General features: G+C 33.9%; 1 protein-coding gene across 2 annotated transcripts; it reads left to right on the top strand.

Moving 5' to 3' along the window:
• Positions 1-216: 216 nt before the first annotated feature.
• LOC137393085 (fibrinogen C domain-containing protein 1-B-like) lies at positions 217-5,898 on the top strand. Of its 2 annotated transcripts, none has more exons than XM_068079492.1 (4): positions 217-350; positions 2,174-2,341; positions 4,455-4,719; positions 5,457-5,898. In XM_068079492.1, exons 1-4 carry the CDS (start codon positions 282-284, stop codon positions 5,708-5,710), a joined length of 756 nt encoding a protein of 251 aa, XP_067935593.1. In that variant the 5' UTR covers positions 217-281; the 3' UTR covers positions 5,711-5,898. The 2 variants fall into 2 exon arrangements, with proteins under 2 accessions (XP_067935593.1, XP_067935592.1); XM_068079491.1 differs by having other exon boundaries at positions 267-350; positions 2,156-2,341.
• The last annotated feature ends 20,327 nt before the right edge of the window (positions 5,899-26,225 follow it).

Raw genomic sequence — 26,225 nt, 5'->3', positions numbered from 1 at the left:
TAAATCTGTTAGCCCTTATTTTTAGGATGCTGTTTATGATTATTTAACTGCCACAGACCTTGTTAAATTTTGACAGCCCAAACTCTAACCACTCAAAACACTGGTAGAAACCAAAATATAGCTTATAAACAGAGTCTGCGGTAATGTTACACAAGCGGGTTGCGGCTGAAAAGTGTCAACGCTACCTGCATCCTGTCATTGGTTATGGAGCAGCTTTCAGCACATGGTGGCACAAAATCATATAAATTCTTGCATATTCGCTGTTCTCTACAAGAAGCACAATGGAGCACTTACCCTGGACACTAGTGATCATCTTTGCCGTCAGCTTTGCTGTTGAGGCTACGACAGATGTAAGTTTATATAAGTTATCATAATTTTACTTTGCTAATCTGGACTGTTCAATCTTTAAAACTGTTGTTCAATTTTCATAATTTTTAAACTAATAAGTAATAAATGGCAAAAGAAATACAAGTGGCATACAAGCACATTCAAAATTTTATTCAAATGATTATACAGTAAAAAAGGATCCTCCCTATAATACTAAATTTTTGAAAACCAAACTACCATTATTAGTATTTTATACTACTTCCGGCAAAAAACAATTGAATACAGAGTTACATCACAATAGAACAGTCTCCCAATAGACTTATATAAAATTTCAACACTTGGTGGCTTTAAAAAAGATGTCAAAGGCCACTTGTTAAAAGATGTCTTGTTAAACCTAAATTAATCAAGACCAGCCTACTATTTGATGAGATGGTGAATGTTGTTTTTATTGCTGAGTTATGCCAACTCCTATAGGCCCAGTGCGTGGACTAACTGCAGTAGCACTGCGCATGTGGGCCTCATCATATCTTAATATGCAGGAATTAGGCTTCCATTGAGTTTTCTTTCATTTAATCAATATTGTAACTATATCGTAACTTTTGAATAATGTTATATTTTTAATAATTGATGAAATAAAAACATGCACTTGCAAGTTTTAAATATATAGAATCTTTGAAGTACCAATTATAGTAATAGTTATAGTAACAATTATAATAATAGTAATAATAATAGATATAATAATAGTTATAATAATAGTAATAATAATAGTTGTAATAATAGTTATAAGAATAGTTATAATAGTAGGCATAATAACAGTTATAATAATAGTTATAATAACAGTTATAATAATAGTTATAATAATAGTTATGGAGAAATATAGATTTCACACTGTGACCGTTGCTATACACCCTAGAGTGACACACTTTCACTCTCTGTAGATCGGTGGACAAGCCAAAACGACCCATTGCTTATGATACGACTTTACTAACCTCTATGAGACATATTGTGGGTAAAAATTCTAAAAATCATTGCGCAAGTTGGAATGCCACTAACCCATTCATAGAAATGATTTATTATGCTCAGTTTCTTTATGCTTTTGAGTTTTCAAATATTATTCGTTTTAAAGTAAATGTAGTGCTAAAAAATTACTGTTTGCCATATTTATTTTAATTATAATATTTAATTATTCAATTTGTGATCTATTTTCCATTAGCTATTTGACATAAAGGGAAGTCACAATGGTAAAATTTTAAGCAAATGAAAGTGGTCATTAAACAATTAAAGTGAGCTACTGATCTGGTATATATATTGTACATACGTACGTACAGTACATAATCTATTGTAAGTACGTACAGTAAATAATCTATTGTAAGTACGTACAGTAAATAATCTATTGTAAGTACGTACAGTAAATAATCTATTGTACGTACGTACAGTAAATAATCTATTGTAAGTACGTACAGTAAATAATCTATTGTAAGTACATACAGTAAATAATCTATTGTAAGTACGTACAGTAAATAATCTATTGTAAGTATGTACAGTAAATAATCTATTGTAAGTACCTACAGTGAATAATCTATTGTAAGTACATAAAGTAAGTGATTTATTGTAAGTACATAGCAATACATATTTCATTGAATGATCAGCTAGTCAAATCTTAGTTCGTTGAAACGAAGCGCGTACAAACATCCCACCTATATTATACCAATTGATTAAAAACAAGCATTTCTTCTCAAGTTTTAATGATTTGAGACGATTTAAATTGCATTAATATTCAGATGCAACATTAAATTACAATAGTCTGTATTTTTGTAAATATTAACAGTGTAGTGATTCTTCCAAGGAATATTGCCATGAGTTTTTGGTTTCTGGAGGCCTTCCTAAAACATGTATGGACTTGAGATGCAAAGAGTTTACCAGAAGTGGCGTCTACACAGTTTACCCTCGCGGTCGAGCAGAATACTCTTTGGAAGTCTATTGTGATCAGACAACCGACTCTGGTGGATGGACGGTAAGCTAACTCACAGCATCCAGCGTGCTGTCGCTGTTTGAGTTTTGGTATTATGTAATAATAGAGCTTCAGCTGTTTTCTCTCTAGCTAAAAGATACTCTAGAAGTCTAGATCATTTCTCAATGTCTCAAGTAGAGCTTTAAAATATGGATGGCAACTAAATGTTTTGGGGTGATTTTTAAGGCCGACGATTTGAAAATCGTCACCATTGAGAGTTATATCGCCAACCATATAACTGATATAATTGTGTAATGCTGATTTATCATACATCTGATGATTTTTAAAGTGAGTGATACTGGAACTAAAGCGCACTGGCATTTTAGTCTTATAATAAGCTCATTCCATGGTCTTCCACTGACACTGGCATACATGGAATAACTTTTTCTAATTATCACAAATGCAAAAAGGTTTCTTTTTAAATTAAAATATACAAATAAATACTAACAAAAATTTACACATTTTTTACTTCATATCCCGATATATTATGCATCATCTATTTGCAATATCAAATCGAATCATCTGGTTCTTTTTTGGAAATCGTGAGACTCTAGTCCCATAACAAGTATTCCTCATAGTTTTTTAATCTAACTCGCCTCATATGGTTTGTAAAACGTCTCTACACAACAGAAATGCAAATAATATATTTGAGATTTATCAACTCAGGATTATCCAGCAATAGCAGGTGTCATAGACTAAATCTATTCCAATCTTAAATAAATTATTAAATCAATTTTGTAATGAAATAGATATACTTCTTGGTAAACAATTTTAATGATTTTATTAGTAGAAGAAACAATTCTTTTTATTTTGTTGTACCATTTTATAATTACTCACATTTTAATATAAATTGAAATTTAATTGGTGTACTTTTTATTTCAATTTTAAACGTAGAATCAATGAGCCAATCATGACAAGAATGTTTACATGTTTAAACACTGTTAGCATACACGACTATATATAGGTAAGTTACTGCAAGTGTTAAAAACATTGTTACTACCAGCAGATTTGCCAGCAGACATTCTTACTACTTCTCCAGCAGGCTTTACTTTTGATAAAGATATATATATATAAATATGTAGATACATATATATGCTGCAGCCATATATATATAATTGTTTCCTCACCCCGGTTAACCCGTATGGGTGGTAGTTTCTGCTTTAACTCTGGTCTCTTACCAGAGACCTGGGAGTTTGAGCACTCGCCTCAAGATCTTAGCTGTTCCCAATAGCGCACTTTTCTGCAACTCAGCTGAGTTGCAGAAAAGTGTTATATATATATATATATATTTATATATATATAACACTTTTCTGCAACTCAGCTGAGTTGCAGAAAAGTGCGCTATTGGGAACAGCTAAGATATTTCTTTATATATATATATAAATAAATAACTATATATGGTTGCCGCAAAAGAATATTAGTCAAAAATTGTTTAACTCTAGATATACACTGTTTATATACTGTTATCTACACCTATATATAAATGATATATAAACAGTATATAATTATCTATACACTTATATATATAATATGTAAATATCTTTATAAACATATATATATATACAATATAAACGGTATGTTATATATAGTATATTCTGTATATAATATACCATTATATAGATAATATATAATATCTATATAATAATATATTATATTGTGTTTCTGCACAATAATGTAGTTTCATGCAGAAACAGACAGAAACATAAAACAGACCTGTCATGACTCCAGAGAAAAATATCGACCTTGAAAAGAATAAGTAACTTTAACCTATTCCAACACTCTAGTTATTTTTATGTATAAATGTATGCATAAATATAAAAAATATGTACATACTGTTAGTGTAAATCACTATCAAAAAGCTAACTACTTAAGTATATGTGAAGCTAATAAGGAATGCTCAACACAAGCCTGTAAGTAAACATAATTAGTTTGAAGCAAAGTGTGTACCCAAGTTTTAGCTGTCGGTTTCAATGATGCATCTTTTCCCCTCATCATGCTGTACAGCCTAATGATAGAAAAGTCTGTATCTTTAAAACGAACAGTGTCCTTTTTATTTTTTACTGATTTGACAAAAATGATGACTAGTATATTAGAATAATAATTTCTTCTTCTTCAGGTTTTTCAGAGACGAATGGATGGCTCTGTAGACTTCTACAGAAATTGGCAGAACTACAAACTTGGTTTCGGTGATGTTAATGGAGAACATTGGCTTGGCAATGAGAACTTGGTGGAGCTGTTGAATGCACATGATACCAATGAGTTGAGGGTGGATTTAGAAACTGTAGACAATGAGAGAGCCCACGCTGCCTATGGCGTATTCAGTGTGAGTGAGGAGTCTAGTCACTACACCCTCACTGTGTCTGAATACAGTGGAGAGGCAGGTAAATCATAGTCTAACTGACCACATAACTGACCGTATATAAGTGAGTTGTTGGTCTTATTTCAAAAAAAGATTACTTTGATTATAAAACTTTTATACAATTGAAGAATCTTTATGTTGGAGTTGTCTTAACTTTCCCCAAACTGTTAACAAAATTACTTGGGTCATTACTTGTACAGAAATTGCGAGTGAGATCATTTGTCAGCTATAGATATAATTGCTTGCAATAACACAAAAATAATATATCCTTGTTTTTTAGCACAAAATTTATAAGTTAATCCATCTTGAAAAGTTTTCAATACATGTTCTAAACCTTTTTATAAGGGCTGTAAATTTTCTTATTGTTTTAAAATTTCTGTTAGTTTTTTACAGTACTGAATAAAAAATAGAAATCAATATTTAGTAATCATAAATGGAGGGCTTAAAGCTAAATGAATTTATTAATGAAACTTAGAACAAATTCAAAGAGAAAGGGTAATTCAGTGTAGTAAAATATCTAATTATTGCTCTTAGAGTTTAGTTTTTTGCATTATGCAAGAAGTAATTTTTAGAGTAAACTGTATTCTGCAAAAACAACAACATACTTTAACAAATCATATATTGTTTTAGGCCTTACATGGAACTGTTACATGCTTACCTCAGATGTTAGTTTATGTTTAAATAATAGTTTGAATCATATATAATAATAATAATCATATATACTGTATATAGTCAGAGTTTGTGTTCTTTTGAATCAAGGGGATAGTCTGACTGCACAATCTAATGGACAAAAGTTTACAACTAGAGATGTAGACAATGATACATGGGGTAACAACTGCGCTATAAGATACCATGGAGCCTGGTGGTACAAAGCATGTCATCATGCCAACTTAAATGGTGACTATCTGAATGGAACTCACAGCTCCTTTGCCGATGGGATCAATTGGCATTCATTTAAAGGCTATGGCGAATCGATGAAGACAACAGAAATGAAGTTTAGGGCAAAATTCTGAAATGTCATTAGATATGTCAAATTTTGAGAACAGTCAGCTTAGTTAGACAGGTTTAATATTTTTTAAATCTAGTGTTACAATTTTTAAAAAATTACTGAGCTCGCCTAGTAATTTTTAACATTTGTAAAGTTGTTCAAATATATTACTGTACTAAATTGTCTCCAAATATAGAATGGATTTCAAAGGCATTAACTGGTGATTATAATCTATCTCAGTATCTATAGTCTGACTCGCAATAAACATGAATAGAATTATACACTACATGATATTAGAAAACATGCGAACTACATTCCAACAGATTCAACAGTAAAAAGTACGTAATAATTGTGTAGGTAGTATCAAGAATGTAGACAAACACGTGTGCAGGTTCTTCAGTTATACTGATATTCAGTGTGAGAGAGAAGTCTACATTGAATATGCAAACTCAGAACTTTCTGACATATAAAAATAGACATATAAATACAAATATAAACTTACCTTACTACAATTAGGCTATATAAACATGACAATACTTACACACACAACCACTAGCACACTTGCTCACACACACACACCCACACACACACATGTGCACACACACACGCACACACGCACACACGCACGCATGCACGCACGCACACACACCACACACACACCACACACACCTCTTTGACACATGCATACACTTTTTCACGCATCTTAACACCTTTGAGCAACTTACACGCCTACACGCACTTACACAAACAAGCACATGCATGCGCACATACACTTAAACACATACACATGCGCGCACACTCACACACAGACACACACATACAGACATACATACGCACATAATTGTGAGTCATTAGCACCTGTAAGAGTTCGTCATTCAGAGTATGTAAGTGTGAGTCAGTCAGAGTTTGTTAATGTGAGTCATTTGGAATCTGTAAAGAGGAATCAATCACTCTGTGAGTGACTTAAACTTGACAACTAAAACTATCGTAATCAAAAATGCAATCAAACTTTAGTAGCCCATAAATTTTAGCTTGCGCTGCCCAATAACTGGCAAGTAGAATTATTTCTTTACTATCTTAAATATTTCGTTTAATTTTAAAAAACTAGAATAATCAGAAAGATCAGACTGTGAAATGTAAAATATAAACAGAAAGTAGCAAAAGATTAGAGAACTTTGCACATTGAAAGCAAACCGCGAAGGCTTTGAGCTGTAAAATAGATTGGATTCTAAATAAAGTTAAGCTCTGAACAGAGCTAAAGTGTTCCTCGGTCAAACACAACACTGATTCCAAAAGTTTGTACACAGTTGTGAGAAAACTATGACAACAGCGAATTGGTAGCGAAGGTAGTCTGTAGAGATTTGAGCACATTACCAGGCAACTAGTTTGAATGTGTTTTTCTGAAATCCTCAAATGTGTTATCTAACGGCCGCCCAGCCAAAAGAGCAACAGGTGACAACAGATCAGTATGAAGTAGTTTCTTTATTGCTTTCTTTCTAATAAAACAATATATATAAATAATATATATAAATGTTCAAATATACACTAGCTAGAGAGCTGGTGGTAATAAAAACTTCTTTGAACAAAAAATTTATTTTTATTTACCATATACAACCTTTACTATTCCAACGTTTAAACTTCATATGAGTAAAATGTTTTGTGGAGTTCAAATAAATTAAGAGACAAGTAAAACAACTGCAAGTGTATTTAAATGTAAAATGAATAATAAGTAATGGCTAGTTAGTTTGTTTTGTTATAGCCTGTCTTGAAAAACTAGTAGCCCTCTTGTTCTCCTTGTCTACCACCACTATATCTGGTTGGTTTGCTAGGACATGCTTGTCAGTTCGGATGTAGAAGTCCCAGAAGATCTTAGCGCGGTCATTTTCATTGACCTTACCAGGAGCTTCCCACCAGTGTTGTGGTTTATTAAGGCCATACTCATCACATAGACTTCTATACACAACACCTGCGACATGATTATGCCGCTCAGTGTATGCGTTTCCTGCTAGCTGCTTGCATCCACTGATGATGTGTTGGATGGTCTCAGGTGCATCTTTGCATAGTCTGCATCTAGGATCGTCTCTAATGTGATAGATTTTCGTTTGGAGTTGCCTTGTTGGGAGTACTTGCTCCTGTGCTGCCATGATTAACGACATTGTATTGGCCATTAGGTCTCCTTTGTTCAGCCACATATATGTCTGGTGAAGATCGACAATCTTAGATATTTGTTGGTGGTAAGCACCATGAAAAGGTTTCGTGTGCCAGTCAATTTCCTCATCATCAGGGCGTAGGTCCGTTGTAAGAGCAGCTGATTGAAATTCAGCTAGCAACTTATCTGAAATGGCCATGGAGGCTGCATATGCTTTGATGCTTTGCTCCTCCAATTTCAATGTCTGCTGTACACTTTTGAGTCCCCTACCGCCATCTTTCCTATCAAGATACAATCTAGTAGTATCAGATTTTGGGTGGAGTGCTCCATGCATGGTCAGCAGTTTACGAGTTGCTATATCTGTTTCTTTGATGGCTTCCTCAGTCTACTTTATTATGCCTGCTGGATATTTTATTACTGGCAGTGCGTAGGTATTTGTTGCCATGACTTGGTTCTTGGCATTGAGCTGGCTCTATATATATATATATATATATATATATATATATATATATATATATATATATATATATATATATATATATATAGATATATAACATATATATATATAACATATATATATATATACATATATATATATATATATATATATGTTATCCACTATATATGTTACATATATATCCACTGATGATGTGTTGGAGACCATCCAACACATCATCAGTGGATGCAAGCAGCTAGCAGGAAATGCATACACTGAGTGGCATAATCAGGTCGCAGGTGTTGTGTATAGAAGTCTATGTGATGAGTATGACCATAATAAACCACAACACTGGTGGGAAGCTCCTGGTACGGTCAATGAAAATGACCAGGCTAAGATCCTCTGGGACTTCTACATCCGAACTGACAAGCATGTCCTAGCAAACCAACCAGATATAGTGGTGGTAGACAAGGAGAACAAAAGGGCTACTATAATAGATATAGCAGTACCCAATGACTACAATATAGCCAGCAAAGAAAAAGAAAAGGTAGAGAAATATCTCCCTCTTGGAGAAGAGATCGAAAAATGCTGGAATGTAAGAACAACTGTAATCCCAATAGTCATTGGGGCACTGGGCGCAATAACACCGGCGCATAAAATGTGGCTTGCCCAAATACCAACAGCAATCAACTCAAGTGAGTTGCAGAAAAGTGCGCTATTGGGAACAGCTAAGATCTTGAGGCGAGTGCTCAAACTCTCAGGTCTCTGGTAGGAGACCCGAGTTAGAGCAGAAATTACCACCCATACGGGGTATCCGGGGTGAGGAAACAATTTATATATATATATATATACAGTATATATATATATATATATATATATATATATATATATATATATATATATATAGTGCATTCTCAGCTTATGTCATCCCTGTTTTGCAGTTTTTTTGCCGTCTGATATAGGGCATGATGTTTTTCGTCCACTCTATACGGCATGTATTCAATTTTGGTCGCTGGTGAGTTTAATACGTCAAAATAACAAAGACACTGATATGCTATTTGCTGAAACTATGAAAAATATATAATATGAAACATATATAAATATAGGTATTAAAAAATATGTATATATACATATTGCACAGGTATTACAAAACTTCATATAAAATTATAGTGGAAGGTAATGTAGTTGCCAATGGCTAATTTGAGTAAGCTAGTATTGCTAAACTTACTAATAAGAACCGTGAGAGCAAGCTTTAGTGACGTTGTGTGTAACACAGAGTCGCTAGGTGTATTTCAACTCAGATAATTACTCATATTGCCCAATGAACCCATTGCATCTTGCGTAGCTTAATGAGATATCCTGTCTCCTTTTGAACTAAAGATTCTGAAATCAAATCTTTTGCGATATGGACTTTTCATTACTAGACTTTAATCACTTTAACTAGACAGACACCAAGCGATGAGACACTTTAAGATTTATATATATAAATGCAATATATATACTATATATATGTTGGTTTTCTAACAAACATGTTCTTCGAATTAACTTTAGTCACGTCATCTGTAAAGTAGTTTTTAAATATTTACATGCCGTAAATAATACATATCATATATATAAGTATATACTATTATATATGTATTATTATATATATATTACTTTATTGGCAACAATTTTTATTCAAACAGAAAGGTTTTCCAAACGATGTTGTTTATAAATGGCTATAATATTTGTTTTTTGTTATTTTTTTACTTCTGATGGGTGAAATCTTCTGTAAAGCTAAACCTTTGTTTTTCTGTAGACAAAATGCAGTTCTGGTCCACCAATTAATCCGGTTTCTTTACACATCTTTATGAAAGAATATGGAGTGTTAGCAGTTCACTCTTTGACAAATGAACCTACTTCTTATTTCAGTTGGCAGGATTGATGACCTTTGGCATATAGCACTTACATGTACATACACCTTTGTAAGAGTATATGTACACATTATGTACACATGTTCTCATGGCTCCGTGAAAGTATCGCCATATGTAAGTAGAAAACTACTACATTTTCCTTTCTAGATTTTTCTAGCTAACATGTTGTTTCATTTCAATCAAGTCATCTGTAGAGTAGTCTTCTTTTTAGAAAAAAGAGGATGACTCCTGCTGATAATTCCTCATCGTCCCTCACAAAAGCAATCAACTGCAAGTACCAATCTTGCTCCATTGAACTGCTGCTAATGTGTGACATGTCATTCAGGTATCTTATGTATTTTTGACCTTCCCTCTTCTTTGCTGTGTATCACTTCCTCCGTATTCAAACTCCCACAATCTTTGCATCTCCTCGTTGTTTGGTGAGCTAAGACAGAATAAGATTTGTTGCAAAATAATTCTCACCAACTCTTGAAACTACTATCTACATGCACAATCTCAGTGTCCTACTTTTAGAGTTGTCAACCCATGATCATAAAAACTAATGTCAATATAGGGCTCGCTGTAAGTTTGGCTTTCTAAATGAACTAAAATAAAGTGATAAAATTAAACTCTGCTGAGCTTAAATGCTTCTCTATCTAGGGTCAAACGGAAGGTCAAACACAACACAAAACTAAAGTGGAGAAATATTTTTGCTTTAGGCACCCAGCAGAGCCTGAGATTCAAAGCCAATGATGAAGTTAGGTCAAAAAACTTAAATAATAGCAAGGTTATTAAAAAGTTTGCTTACCAAATAAATCTGTTGTTGGATTGTTTAACATAACATTTAGGCTTTTCAATAAAAAAGGAAAAACAATGTTTTAAGATTTGAAGGGTATTTCTCACACAATTGGCAGATTAAAAAGTAGTTGGGCAGGGCAATGTTGTGCTCACTTCTCACTCCAATGTCTACTACAGTGTTGCAAATTTATTTTGGCTAGCTATAGTAAACAAATAATTATTTTCAATGTTTTTTTTCATAATTGTTTGCATCAAATGGCTGACTTTCAGATGTGCGTTCATTGTTCGCTAACAAAAAAATGAAATAAAAATAGCTAATTATTTTTAACAATTTTTTAGTCTTGGTTCAAAAAAGATTATCACTATTAATACAACTAAAACTGCCAAATAAACTGTAGATAAAGTCGTGATAATAAATGTAAACATTTCAGTGAAAAGATGTTGGTTGCATATTTACTTCCGAAATGTCCTCGGTTGTGTACTTCGTTATCGTCAAGAATTTCTTGATCTATATTTTCATTCATTCCCAAGTCTTCCTCAAGTTTTGAGTACTTTTTCTTTTCTTCGTCATCCTCTTCTTCTTCGCAGCTGGAGGTCAGCGGGTTGTCTCTATCTGACAGACCATCATCAAATTCTTCTTGCAGCTCTTCTTCCATCGTTTCAAAATCATCCTCAGGAGGGAGGGCAGCAACATTTGCTGCTAAACCTTAAAATATATATTCATTACCTATAACGTTGTTTTGAATAGTCATCTTATGATGGGCATAAGTTTTTCTGAAAGTTGAACATCAAATTTTATACTAGTGTGCTGCCATAAAGATGGAGCAGTTCACACCTTTGATTCTACATCACATACTGAAAAGGAATATCTTGGAGTAAGCTTCTCCTGTAATCTTTAAATACATATACGTATGCACTACACATTTGGGGTTTCATGAAATTAATACGCTGGGACAAGTCTCTTATAACGACATTGTTGGTTTCGGCACTTAAAGAGTTGAAGATGTACTTGCACAAAACTTGTGGAGATTTTATCAGAAAGTATCGGTATTTTTATGTCATTTGCGATTGTTTTTGCTGTTTGAGGTGATCTGATTGGCAGGATGTTTCAAGATTAAAATCAATAAAATAGATAAAACTTGATGGTGATTAAAATGCTCAAAGGAAATAACATGCAAAATGGCATCCTTGCATAGTTGCTATCATTGCAATAGTTGATATCAGCTATTATGTTCAAGTTGAAGCATTACCCGTCTCTGTTCTGTAGGTCTCTTTGCAATAGTTGTAGTAGTAGTAATAGTAGTAGTAGTAGTAGTAAAAGTAGTAATAGTAGTAGTAGTAATAGTAGTTGTGATAGTAGTAATAGTAGTAGTAATAGTAGTAGTAGTAGTAGTATTAGTAGTAGTAGTAATAGTAGTAGTAGTAGTAATAGTAGTAGTAATAGTAGTAGTAGTAGTAGTAATAGTAGTTGTGATAGTAGTAATAGTAGTAGTAGTAGTAATAGTAGTAGTAATAGTAGTAGTAGTAGTAGTAGTAATAGTAGTTGTGATAGTAGTAATAGTAGTAGTAGTAGTAATAGTAGTAGTAGTAGTAGTAGTAGTAATAGTAGTATTAGTAGTAGTAGTAGTAGTAGTAGTAGTAGTAGTAGTAGTAGTAGTAGCAGTGATCTTGATCTGAGTGTTTTAATAGCAATCAAATTTTATCAATTTAAATCTTGAAATAATCCTGGCAATCGGATCATCCAATACATCAAAAACAACCAAAAATAATAAAAAAGTACTGATACTTTCTGATAAAATCTACAAAAATCTTGTGTAAGTCCATTTTTAAATTATACTTTAATTGCAATTTATTTATGGCCTTTTCTTTTTTTATCTCAGTTTCTAAACATTTTTATCATCACATTCTGTTATCGTTACATTCTTTATAATATTTGTGAATTATACAGTGAGGGAAGTTTTGAGCCTGCAAAATAGATTAGACTTTTTTTATCTTGGAGGATAGATTTTGCTTTTAGAAAGATCAGTGTAGAACCCTATAACTTATGCACGGCGTATGGCACCCACCCTGCCTGGAATCAGCATCCTCATCAGGTTGAACTGCTTCAGTGACCATTGTTAAATGCACTGGTTTTGCAGCGGGAGGTGACAAGATTCCACCATCTGCAATAAGTAAAACGACTGATCCGAGTAAATACGGTTGGCTACTAGACAGGAGAAGACTACATTGATTGGCTGCTTACTGAATAACAAGTGTGTTCAATGAATGCTGTAAATATTGCTATAGGATTTGTTCAAAGTCTCTAACCAAGGGAACAACCACCATGTCAATAGCTTATCATTGAAGCTGTTTGTATAGACTCTATCTAAGTCTATGGGTATTCACAGATGTCAACTTTAACGATTGCTCATATCATCGGTCCAACTAAATACTTTCTATGTGTTACCAGCACCTTATACTGTCAAAGCCCATGCTCTATAAAAATTCAGACATTACATAGATGCGATAGAGCTATCTGTAATCACAGAGCTTAGGCGACTGTCGTAAAGTTGTGTAAAATGCCGGTATGATATTTTCCCTAGCTTACAAGACCAGATACATTGAGTCAATTTGTATCGTCTGATTCACATACAAACCGCAAAATGATGCAAGATACACAGAAGTGCAACATAGAGTTCCTGTGTCCTCAGCAAATCATGAAAAAGCGTAAAAGCCCTGCTATTGCTTGCCATTGTAAAAAATCTAACAAGGCTAGACTTGCAGGTGAGAATGCGAAACCAACAATCTCTAGAAACGTGAGCTGCTCACCAAGTGTGTTGAGTTATTTCCTATCTTTTATTTACGAGACTACCCAGTTATTAACACTTTTGTTCATCTTGCCACCCTTATACTGTATCCATGTTAGTCTATTTAATAACCAAATATTGCACATTATTATAGATGCAGAAATTTTTCTTATTTTAGCAAAAATAAAAGAAAAAAAAATATGTGTACTACATATACTACATATTTCATATGTATATATATATATTTATATATATATGTATATATATCACTTTACTGGCGACAATTTCACTTCAAATAAAAATGTGTTGCAGCTTATGCCATACAACAATAATGAAACAACATGATATATATAATATATATAATATATATATATATATATATATATATATATATATATATATATATATATATATATATATATATATATATATATATATATATATATATATATATATACAGTTAGCAACAAATATAGCAAAAGCCTTTCAGTCTCACTTTATGGTAGATGTAATAGAGTTAGTTTCATCATGTTATATATCTTTACGATAGTCATCTAGCTAGTTTACACATTTAAATGGCTCTTTTCAGTGCCATCGATTATTGCTAGAGTTGTTTTATTTATGTAGCGATAGTATGACAATATTAATGAGTTTAGAATGCAATAAGCAAATAACTAGGCTATCTTTTGATGTTTGTCAAGGTCAGTTGAATCCGCATTTTAATTGAAAAATATCAATTGCTGATAGCAACTTACTAGAAACTTACTTCATATTAATTGTTAGGAAATTCTGCATCTATAATGGTGTATGGTTTGTAGTGATTTCTAGCAAAATTAAAGCAGAAAATGATCACTACCAGGAAATGTTCATTAAAGTGTGAGGTAGTCTCATCATATTTGATGAGACTACAACCTATCAAATAGCCCTACAGTCTTGCATAGTTTGTGTCTTTACAAAAGAACTTACACAACATTTTAGTAGATTCTATTAGAAAGTATCGATATTTTTCTACCATTTGCGATTGTTTTTTATGTTAGAGGTGATCTGAGTGCCAGGATGTTTCAAGATTAAAATTGATAAACCTTAATCGTGATTAAAATGCTTAGATCAGTCAAAAGTGCGACCCTGACGCCGATAGTTGCCAGAAGGCCAACAGGATAGAGACTCGTTATGCTGCAACTTGAACACAATGGCCGATATCAATCTTCGTAACGATAACAACTAGTGACGTCCTTTTGCACGTATTTCTCATCTGAGCGTTTTAATCACGATCGAGTTTTATCGATTTTAATCTTGAAACATTCTGGCCGTCAGACCACTTCAAGCATCAAAAACAATCGAAAATTATAGAAACATACTGATATTTTTGATAAAATCTACAAAAAATTCATGTGATTTTTGTACTATTCTGCGAAGTAAATGTGAACCAGCATTGGAGCAGTTCTCTATTACATCATAACAAGAACCACAGCTCAGAAGTTCAGGACTTCATGCATTTGTTCAACAATTTGCAACAAAGTAGAGATGACTGCAAGCCCAGTTTGTGGACCACAAGCACCCTGGGTAATCATTAGGCTGAACAATGCAACTTTGAACTTTAGCTCACCTGATTCAATCATGTTATCCAGTACAAATAGTTAAGACTCCGTGAGTGAAAGATGGAAATATTTCACTTAAAGGTCAATGATTGTTCAATGAAAGTTCAATGAACTCACAAATCCTAATATCCTTGCCATCAAAGGCATTTCACATAAAGAAAAATTGCTACAAAATATATCATAAAAGGCTTACCTGTCATAGCCCTTGACCACTCGGATGAGCGTTCCAATTGTCCAACTCTCTGAGTGTATTTTTCAAGCTTCTCATCCGCTACTAGCTGTTTCTCTTCCAGCAGTTGTATGTTCTTTTTGCATTCACTTTGCTTCTTTTCCAAACTCTCTCGTTGTTTTGTTGTATTGTTCGCTTCGGTTTGTAATTTCTTTAGATCTTTTTCACATTTTTCCAACTCATTTCTGGCATTTTTAAGCTCTGCGCTAACCTTCTCCGATGCACTTCGTAGGTTGAAGTACTCTATAAACATGTATTCACTTGATTGAAGCATTAGTGAAGCCTCCAGCTAAAACCACAATACAAATGTTTTGCAAAGTGTTTTAAAGTGTTTTTTAATACTTGTGTTCTGCGCAAACTATTATAAACATCCTGGAAATGTAAATATTTTGGTGAAAGATTGCACTATTCCGGTTCACACTCGGGTTTTTAGATGTTCAATCAAGCACATTACCATCTCGTCATGCAAGCACCTTTTCACATCTAAGCATAATTGTGTACATAGTTATTACACATGACAGACTCTCACGGCGCACAGCATCTAAGCATAATTGCATACATAGTTATTACACATGACAATCTCTCAGGGCAAACAACATCTAAGCATAATTGTATACATAGTTATTACACATGACAGACTCTCACGGCGCACAGCCTCTAATCATAATTGCATACATAGTTATTACACATGACAGACTCTCACGGCGCACAGCATCTAAGCATAATTGTATACATAGTTATTACACATGACGATATCTCAGGGTACACAACATCTAAGCATAATTGCATACATAGTTATTACACATGACAGACTCTCAGGGCGCACAGCATCTAAGAATAATTGTATACATAGTTTTTACACATGACGATATCTCAGGGTACACAACATCTAAGCATAATTGCATACATAGTTATTACACATGACAGACTCTCAGGGCGCACAGCATCTAAGCATAATTGTATACATAGTTATTACACATGACGATATCTCAGGGTACACAACATCTAAGCATAATTGCATACATAGTTATTACACATGACAGACTCTCAGGGCGCACAGCATCTAAGCATAATTGTATACATAGTTATTACACATGACAGACTCTCACGGCGCACAGCATCTAAGCATAATTGTATACATAGTTATTACACATGACGATATCTCACGGTACACAACATCTAAGCATAATTGTATACATAGTTATTACACATGACAGACTCTCACGGCGCACAGCATCTAAGCATAATTGTATACATAGTTATTACACATGACGATATCTCAGGGTACACAACATCTAAGCATAATTGTGTACATAGTTATTACACATGACGATATCTCAGGGTACACAACATCTAAGCATAATTGCATACATAGTTATTACACATGACAGACTCTCACGGCGCACAGCATCTAAGCATAATTGCATACATAGTTATTACACATGACAGACTCTCAGGGCGCACAGCATCTAAGAATAATTGTATACATAGTTATTACACATGACAGGCTTTCACGGCGCACAGCCTCTAATCATAATTGCATACATAGTTATTACACATGACAGACTCTCACGGCGCCCTGCATCTAAGCATAATTGTATACATAGTTATTACACATGACGATATCTCAGGGTACACAACATCTAAGCATAATTGCATACATAGTTATTACACATGACAGACTCTCAGGGCGCACAGCATCTAAAAATAATTGTATACATAGTTATTACACATGACGATATCTCAGAGTACACAACATCTAAGCATAAATGTGTACATAGTTATTACACATGACAGACTCTCAAGGCGCACAGCATCTAAGCATAATTGTATACATAGTTATTACACATGACGATATCTCAGGGCACACAACATCTAAGCATAATTGTGTGAACAGTTAAAAAAAAGTTATTTGTGAAAAAATGACAAATAAGCACTTAGATCTATGTATACACTAGTTGAATGCCAGGCGTTGCACAGGTATTAAAACTGCTTAGAAACAGTGGCAGGTAATGTAGTTGCCCATGACTAATTTGAGTAAGCTAGTATCTGTATTGCTAAACTTACTAATAAGAGCCGTGAGAGCAAGCTTTATTAATGGTACCCCGTAATGCTATGTACCGTGCGTATTTTCACACACATAGCAACATATATCTGTACAGCTTCTCTTCTGTACAGCTCCTGTACTCAGTACAGATGCTTGAGCGCAGCATCAGTACTGAGTACAGGAGCTGTGCTGAAGAAAATCATGTTCTCAATAAAGAGAAGTGTAACCTCAATAAAACTGGACAAGATTCACCATATAAAAATATAAGGTTGATATGCCCATGTTATAATGCTAGCTAATTGTTATCTAGAATTTTTATTACCAGGTAACAGAGTTTTTTTATTTCTTATAAGTAGTAGCCTCTATAAGAGAAATATGTGAAAAATGTGTATAAGGAGGAATAAAAATGGCTTGTGTAGCCATAGCTTAAGATTAATGTTTCTAAAAAGTCAAAAAATTGGCAATAATTTAATTGTAAAATAAAAGTAGTTGTTTTTAGGCATTAAATATAAATTCTTTGCACTGATCAATTGCAGTCACAAATCAACTATAGCTATTTATAACTGACTAGCGGTAAGCTAGGTGTTTTCTAAAGAATTTTTCATTTACAACTAGATTTTCAATGCAAATCGCTACATTTCATTCATGACAACAATCCATGGGCGAGTTCATTGTAGGGAATTGTCCTTGATAAACGCGAAGACAAATTTTTTGACGTCTACTCAGATGTTTAAAAGACTGGTTCTCAAGAACTAGAGAGAATTTGAAACCAAATGTTTTAGCAATATTTTTAGCAATCTGGTGAAATTGAAGATCCAAGATTGTAGAACTCAAAAATAAAACAAAAAAAAATATAATAAATATTTTTTGCTCTCCTTAGAGGACTTTTCATTATAACTTAAGGTTTTTTTCATTGTACTTCTATTCGCTTATAGATAGAAAATTCTTTATACTTTTATGTTAAAACACTAGCCAGATAGTGAATGTCTTTGGTGTTACAACTAGTCTGATAGCGGAATAACAGAACAACAATTGCATAATTACAAGTATACTGTAATTAATATAAAATATGCAAGTGGTTAACATTTTGAAGTCTAACCTTGTAGACACAAGCAAGTTCCGTAATCCTAGACTATAGTAACAACTTTCCATCAACTGTGAAAGTACTTAGGATAGGACAACTCCTATAGGATAGCGTAAGTTTCTTTAATTGATAATCATATTGAAGCCTCAAGCTTGTAGAACTCGATGCAAAGAAACCAAAATCAAATATAATAAACATTTTTTTGCCCTCCTTAAAGGATTTGCTGTTTTAGAGGTAACTGAAGAAACATAATGGTTGGTGTAAACTGAGCCTGGAGAAGTGTGTATATTTAAATGAATAGAAAAACAAATAGTTTCTGTGTAAATCTCTTCTTGCTGAGGAGAGGAAGCATTTTAGTTTTTTCTATTTTTTATCTTCATTACTAGGAAATTTTAGTTAATAATATGTTCACGCAGACAACAGACACGTACACCTATGTGTTTACACACACAAGCAGACACACCTATCAACAATGTGAGATTTATATTTACATATTGTAAAGGATTTTGCCAGCCTTTACTCAGGCACGATCTATTTTGTGATAATTGTTACATAAATGTATAGAATGAGTGTAGTTTTTTTTTCGTTTTTATTCCGAAGGAAATTCCATTAATCGTGAAGCTTGCGACTACTGCTCCTATATATACATAAATTTTACCCGTTCCGAGTAATGAAACCGAGTAGGAAATTGTATAAAAGTAAGAATAAATAGAATCGCTAACACGTTGGCATAGTTATAGGTAAGCTAACAAATTATTAGCGATACGATACATAATAAAGGAGGCAAACACAACATGCAAAATATATACGAGTAGTTATAAGAATAATACGTTAACAAAAATGATGGTCCGACGTCCACCACAATATACCCTACAGAATTAAATTATTCAATGGATTTAATAACTTGCGAATTCATGTACAGTCAATTTCACGAATTATTAAAATCGGCGAATAATTAGTTTTATTTTTAACACCAAGGATAACTACTGCCTCAAACTAAAAGCTAGCTGCTAGGCAGAGTTACACTGTAGTAAACGTAGCTGAGTTCCAAACTCTTATTTAAAATCATTGTTGGGGTTTTAAGTTAGGCCCATTGCCAATGCATCACACTTCTTTACAAAATTATTCAAGGTTGTCACAAGTTATTCGGAATTCGGCAGAGTATCATCATTGCAAAAACCTCTCCTGCAGTTCATTAAGTTGAAACAACTCAAACTTACCACAAGTTGTTGGTTTATCAAAGGCCTCCAAATCTCTTCTTGCTATAGAGAAGAAACCTCTTTTATACCACAGCGTATAAAAGAGGGTTCTTTCTCGATTCACTGAAGACCGTGGTGAGGGCTTATATAACACACGCAAAAAAGCTTTTAAAAATAACGGAATAAAAAGATTTCATTCTCTTTAATTACCTTTGTATAATATTTACTGTAATAGCACTGGTTAGGGAGGTAAGGAAAAACAATGCATCACACAAAAATCTCTCAAGTATTTTGCGTTATAGACAGACACACTGACTACTGCACCTTGCTGTATGGTAGAATTATTGTGTACATAGCTTTTACATTTGACAATCTTTCACACGGGACTACCAGTGTCCTAGTATTTAGTAAATGCTAATGACAAACCTTCCAGGCAAACCTTCTCTACGCTGGAAAGGCTCTTGTGCGCACTCTCAATCAAAAATTTCTGTGTATCCAAGAGAGCCGCATTATAACCTTTCAACTCTCGCATCTCTAATTCTTTGTCCTTCAATTTGCGCTGTGTTCTTATCAATTCATTGTGAAGTTCGTTGCACTTCAGATGAGCAGTATCACGCTCATCGGCAATGACCTCCTTTTCTTTTTCTTGTAAATTTAGCTTCTCTTCCAGCTCAACAATCTTTTGTTGATTCCAGGTTTCCTCTTCCTGAAAAACTTGTTTTTCGACAGAAAGTTCTTGTTTAATGGTTTTCAAGCCGTCTATTTTCTCGTTGTAACTCTTTGCGAACACTTGTAGTTTTGCTGAAAAATGCAATAAGTAATCATTAACATTTTTTTAAATTGTGCTAGTTTCTTCCGATTTTTTTCTATTTATAACTTGTTTTTTAACATTGGCAAAAAAGTGACAATAAAATTTAAATCTTGAAGTTGTGTGCTCACCAGCAGATAATTGCCTGTGGTAGATTCTGCTAAAAGATAGATTGATCAATCTTTCAAAACCATTTTACAATTTTATAATTTTCAGCCAGCTATACACCTGTCAAGGAATGCATTTTGACCGCAAAGGCATTCAGTTATGCATCACTTTGATGCATGCACATCGGCTATCATTTAGAAAGGCCACATGTGAGGACAACTTCAGATCATTTTGAAGTTTTTTTCATTTTACTTCCATTCGCTTATAGATAGAAAATTCTTTATACTTTTATGTTAAAACACTAGCCAGATAGTGAATATCTTTGGTGTTACAACTAGTCTGATAGCGGAATAACAGAACAACAATTGCATAATTGCAAGTACTGTAATTAATACAAAATATGCAAGAGGTTAACATTTTGAGGCCTAACCTTGTATACACAAGCAAGTTCCGTAATCCTAGACTATAGTAACAACTTACCATCAACTGTGAAAGTACTTAGGATAGCGTAAGTTTCTTTAATTGATAATCATATTGAAGCCTCAAGCTTGTAGAACCCGATGCAAAGAAACCAAAATCAAATTTAGTAAATGGTTTTGTTTCACACTCACTCAAAGATTTGCTGTTTTAGAGGTAACTGAAGAAACATAGTGGTTGATGTAAACCAAGAACTGTAAACCTTGTAAACCAAGCCTGAAGGAGTGTTTATATTTTTATAAATAGAAAAACAACTACTTTTGGTGTAAAGCTTTTGTTGGTGAAGAGAAAAAGCTTTTAGTTTCGTCTAGTTTTTATCTTCATTACTAATTTTTTTTACCTGTATATCATTAGAAACTAATGATCTGATGGGAGCCATTTTAATTTCTCATTAAATGGGAAATATTGCCAAAAGACAGACTTATTGCCAAAAGACAGACGGTACTTGTAACCAAAATTTGGTTACAAGTACCGTCTGTCTTTTGGCAATAAGTCAACTACTAATTTGAGAAACTTGTAGCATTTAGTAAAGTTTCAATAGTAAACTTGAAACTTGTGAATCATGCTGTCAACATATACCGTGTGAAGCGATCAAACATTTGCAATCCTTTGTCACCCGCAAGTATGGAAGTGCAAAAAGAAGTAGAGTTCTGTCGACAACCATTTTTCATTTATCTATCAGTTAGAAGTGCATTGATATTTTTGATATTTGATGCATCGATATTTGATAGTATCTCAAGATTTAATAATCTAGTCGGCTTGAAATATTGGAATTTATATTGAAAACTAGTGAAATGCCAGTATTAAAAACAGCTTATAAAACAGTGGCAGGTAATGTATTTGCCTGCCACTTGTCATCAGCCTGGCACATTGTCAATGGCTAATTTCAATTTTGCGTAGATCAGTGGTTTAGCATGTCATCCCATGAATGGGAGGCTTTGAGATCAAATCTTTTGCGAAACGGATTCTTTATTCCAACATTTTAATAGCTATAGCTGGACATGCCAAAGGACATACAGACAAACTTTGATATATATATATATATATATATATATATATATAGTTAGTAGAGCTTTTCTTGAAATCACATAACAGATATTCCATTAGCTGGTACATCTACCATATCATAAAATTTTCTTTCATTTGTATGAGCAACTCCTCGCACGCAAAGGCTGTGCAGTTGTTTAAGAACAATCTGGCTCTACCATGGACAGAATTACTGTGGTGCATATAGTGCAAATGCACCACCCTAAACATGGCAAACAAACAAAAAATATTTAAAATCTATCAATAATTGAGTGAATTACACTTAATTGAGAACTTGCTTGAGGAGGAAATGAACAAAAACGGCCTAGTAGTGCTCGCTATAACGATCGAGTTTTAATAACCTTGGCCTGAATTTGTTTAGCTCATAAACAAATGAGGGTGGTCCCAATAGACATCCCCAATTGAGCCACTTTTTTTGAAAAAAGTACCACAAGCAATTTTAAAAGCAAAATATCTCAGAAGAAAGGCCAAAAATGAACTTTGGATCATTTCTTTCAACAACAAAACAACAATTCTAAAAAGTGTGCCCACTATGTCTGTTTTATAAGAGCGTCGTTGTGTAGCTAATACTACGAAACATTGTTCATGGTAGTTTGCAGAAATGATGGCTTATTTCTGCAAAGCCAAACCAAATGGCTGTTGAGGTTTTGTGATTGATTTTGTCTTGATATTATTTTATTGCACAATTGTGTGTTAACTTTCTGCTTACATGTCATCTTGATATATATAGCATAATATACATTATAAAACACCAATTTAATTTATCATATCTAATGTCAATTTTTACCTCTAAACTTGTTGTTTGCTGCAAACAAATGATTACACTTTTTTGGGCTCAAACACACCTCTCTTTCATTCTAAGATGCCTAAATTTCAAAAAGTTCTGCTGGTTTTGGGCCTGGCAAGGTCTGAGTCCAGAAGCAAGGGTCCCCCAGCAGCTGGAAACATGTCCAGTTGCAGAAAGCAATTTAAAGTTGGATGTCATTCCTGTCACCACCAGTGACCTTTCTAGAAATTTAACTCCGACCTGTTGTTTGAGGTCAGGTGTTCTAGACTTATGTTATTGTGGGAGGCTAGTCATTCCTTGTCGATGTTTGACTCTATATCAATGATTATAGGAATCCTGCTATGTATGTTCATGTGTAATGGCAGAGCGTCGTGACCAGGGTCAGCGAGACTGACCCTACGAGACCAGGCATAGCTGAGCCGAGTCTCTTTATTATGACAGGAGACTCGACCCCAGTGAGCCGACTCGGCAGACCGAGTCGCGGGAAGCTCGCGGGAAGCGTGAAGAAAGGGGCGGAGCCTATCGCATTCAGTCGATATATGAGAAGCTAGGGCAGTCTTTCTGCATGTTTGTATTTGTTGGGCATACAATGCATGCCTGTTACTGTACCTTTATATATATTTAAGGAAATACATGTATTATTGTGGATATATTTGAAAAAAATACATATGCTAATGTGGCGGAACACTCGCCACATTAGTATATGTATTATTTCTGTCTTGTGGAAACTAGAGGAGCAGGCAGTTGTGATGGATTTATAGTATATAATTATGTATGTAATATGTTGGCCATTTTTTGTTTGGCTGAGCATTTTGCCTTCTTGACAAGCAACCGGTAGACTGAAATTACAAAATGGTGAATCATGTTGTTTGCTAAGAACGGTGGTCAGCTTGGTATTTCTGCTGACTCCGGAACTACAGAGTAAATAGCCTACATGTGAAAAGATAATAATTGGACAAAGCATATAGCGACTTTAAGTTTATTGGTCTACCATGTATGTTTAGAAGGTATAAAATAATGTGTTACCTTATTTTTACTCAGTCTTTTTTCCTGCTCTTAACTGAATATCATTCTAAGTTTTATTCTATATTCAAGGTATGTCTTAGTCTGAATTAGTAAATAAAAGGAATTATAACCTGTGAAATTAGGCTTGTTGTTATATCTATCAATCTAGATTGTGGATAAGAGATTTTAGTCGCATGTTATGCTATTCTAGGCTGTAACGGCTTATCACCGAACAGCGTTGGTCTATCAATATCTAATTATCTCAGATATTGTTTAAGTTTGTACAACTTTCCATAGTCATATCACTATGTCAAGTTGATTATCCTATGTCAATTGATTGTCTCAATTACATAGGACTACGTTATTGAAGTGGCAATTATAACACGAAAGTCATTCTTTCGGGGTTATGGGGTTACACTAATACTGTTCATCACAGTTTAGTGTAGCTGTGAGCATTATCAATTACCAAGAAGTCATCCTTTCAGGGTTATGTGGCTACGCTAACACTGTTCATCACAGTTTAGAGTAGTTATCTAGGCCTATTTAAATATTAGGGTTAATATTAGTCTGAGAGCATTTAAACTATAGCCCGAGAGTTTTTGAAGGTGTATTAATACGTAGGTATTATAGAGAGAATCCTTCACACAGAGTCCTTTACGCGTGTACAAATACACTAGTGTACAGAATGCCTATATATACTTCTCATCAATATGCAGATGAACAAAGCTATTTTTAAAGGTGAATTTACAAGATTTCAAGGATTTTATTAAAAAATATCGCTATTTTTTTATCATTTGTGATTGTTTTTGATGCTTGAGGTCATGTGACTGCCAGCATTTTTCAAGATTAAAATTGACTAAACTTGATCCCAGTTCAAATGCTCAGAAGAAAAATATGTGAGAAATGATGTCATAAATTGCTATCGTTGCGTAGCTCAATAACTATGAGCTACGCAATAGCTCATAGTTGATATCGGCTATTGCGTTCAAGTTGCAGCATTATGTCTTTATTCTGTTAGTCTCTTTACAACTATAGATTTCAAAATCGCACTTTTCTTTGATCTCAGCGTTTTGACAGCGATCAAGTTTTGTCAATTGTAATTTTGAAACATTCCGGCATTCAGAACACCTCAAACATGAAAATCAATCGCAAATGATAGAAAAATACCAATATTTTTTGGTAATACCTACTAAAATTTTTAAAAGCTGCAATAATACTGCATGCATAACAATAATGAACTTTTAATCTCATGTAATCACAATGCATAATACTCTTACCAGTTTGGTTCATAGGGGGTGCGTACTCTTTGAGGTGCTCACTTATGTCTTCATGACCCCCTTCAGCCGCCAGCTGTTCAGCGGTTTTACCATTTGAGTTCTTCAGCCACAAAAGTCGCTGACGCTGCTCGTCAGAACCCAAATGTGTCAAGAGGCAGCGCACTTGTTGTATTCGACCAGCTCGAGCGGAGTGCATAAGTGCGGTGTATCCATCTTTGTCACGCCACATCAAAATGTTTTTCAAACTTTTTTTTGGAGTTTTCTGAAGCAAAATCTCAAGCACTTCAGGCGTGTTGCTCCACGCAGCGTGATGAAAAATCGTTTGTTGTTTCCATCCTTTTTGTTGGACGATAGTTGTGAGTTGGTCATGAGATGTATGATTTATAAGGCATCTTACTGTGCCGACTCGTCCATGCAACACGGCGTGGTGTAACGGGGTCAAAGTGTACAAAGATGGTTCTTTCAGCAAATAGTTTTTTTCTATTGCTGAAGCTAACTTTATCAAAATGTAATCAATGATCTCTACCTGGTCTCTGTCGACTGCAGCGTGAACAATAGTCTTTTTATATGCATCTTTCGAATATAACAGCTTGCGGTGATTATTTCGTGATTTTATGATCCCGAATAGGCATTGGAAAAGAGTCTTGTCTCCTCTCCTAGCTGCATGGTGCAAGACTCCTCCACTGTCATCGTTTGTTCGAATTCTTTCTAGTATTTCCAGTAACCGACCTTCTGACAAAGTAATCAGGCCTTCTTCTGCTAGAGGTCCTACTAGGTTACCCTTCACTTTGCCAATTTGCCGTACATAACTTT

The sequence above is a fragment of the Watersipora subatra genome, chromosome 4 (genome assembly GCF_963576615.1).
Source record: "Watersipora subatra chromosome 4, tzWatSuba1.1, whole genome shotgun sequence".
NCBI lineage: Eukaryota > Metazoa > Bryozoa > Gymnolaemata > Cheilostomatida > Watersiporidae > Watersipora > Watersipora subatra.
The sequence above is the reverse complement of the archived record's forward strand: the minus strand, read 5'-3'. Positions and strand labels throughout refer to the sequence as shown.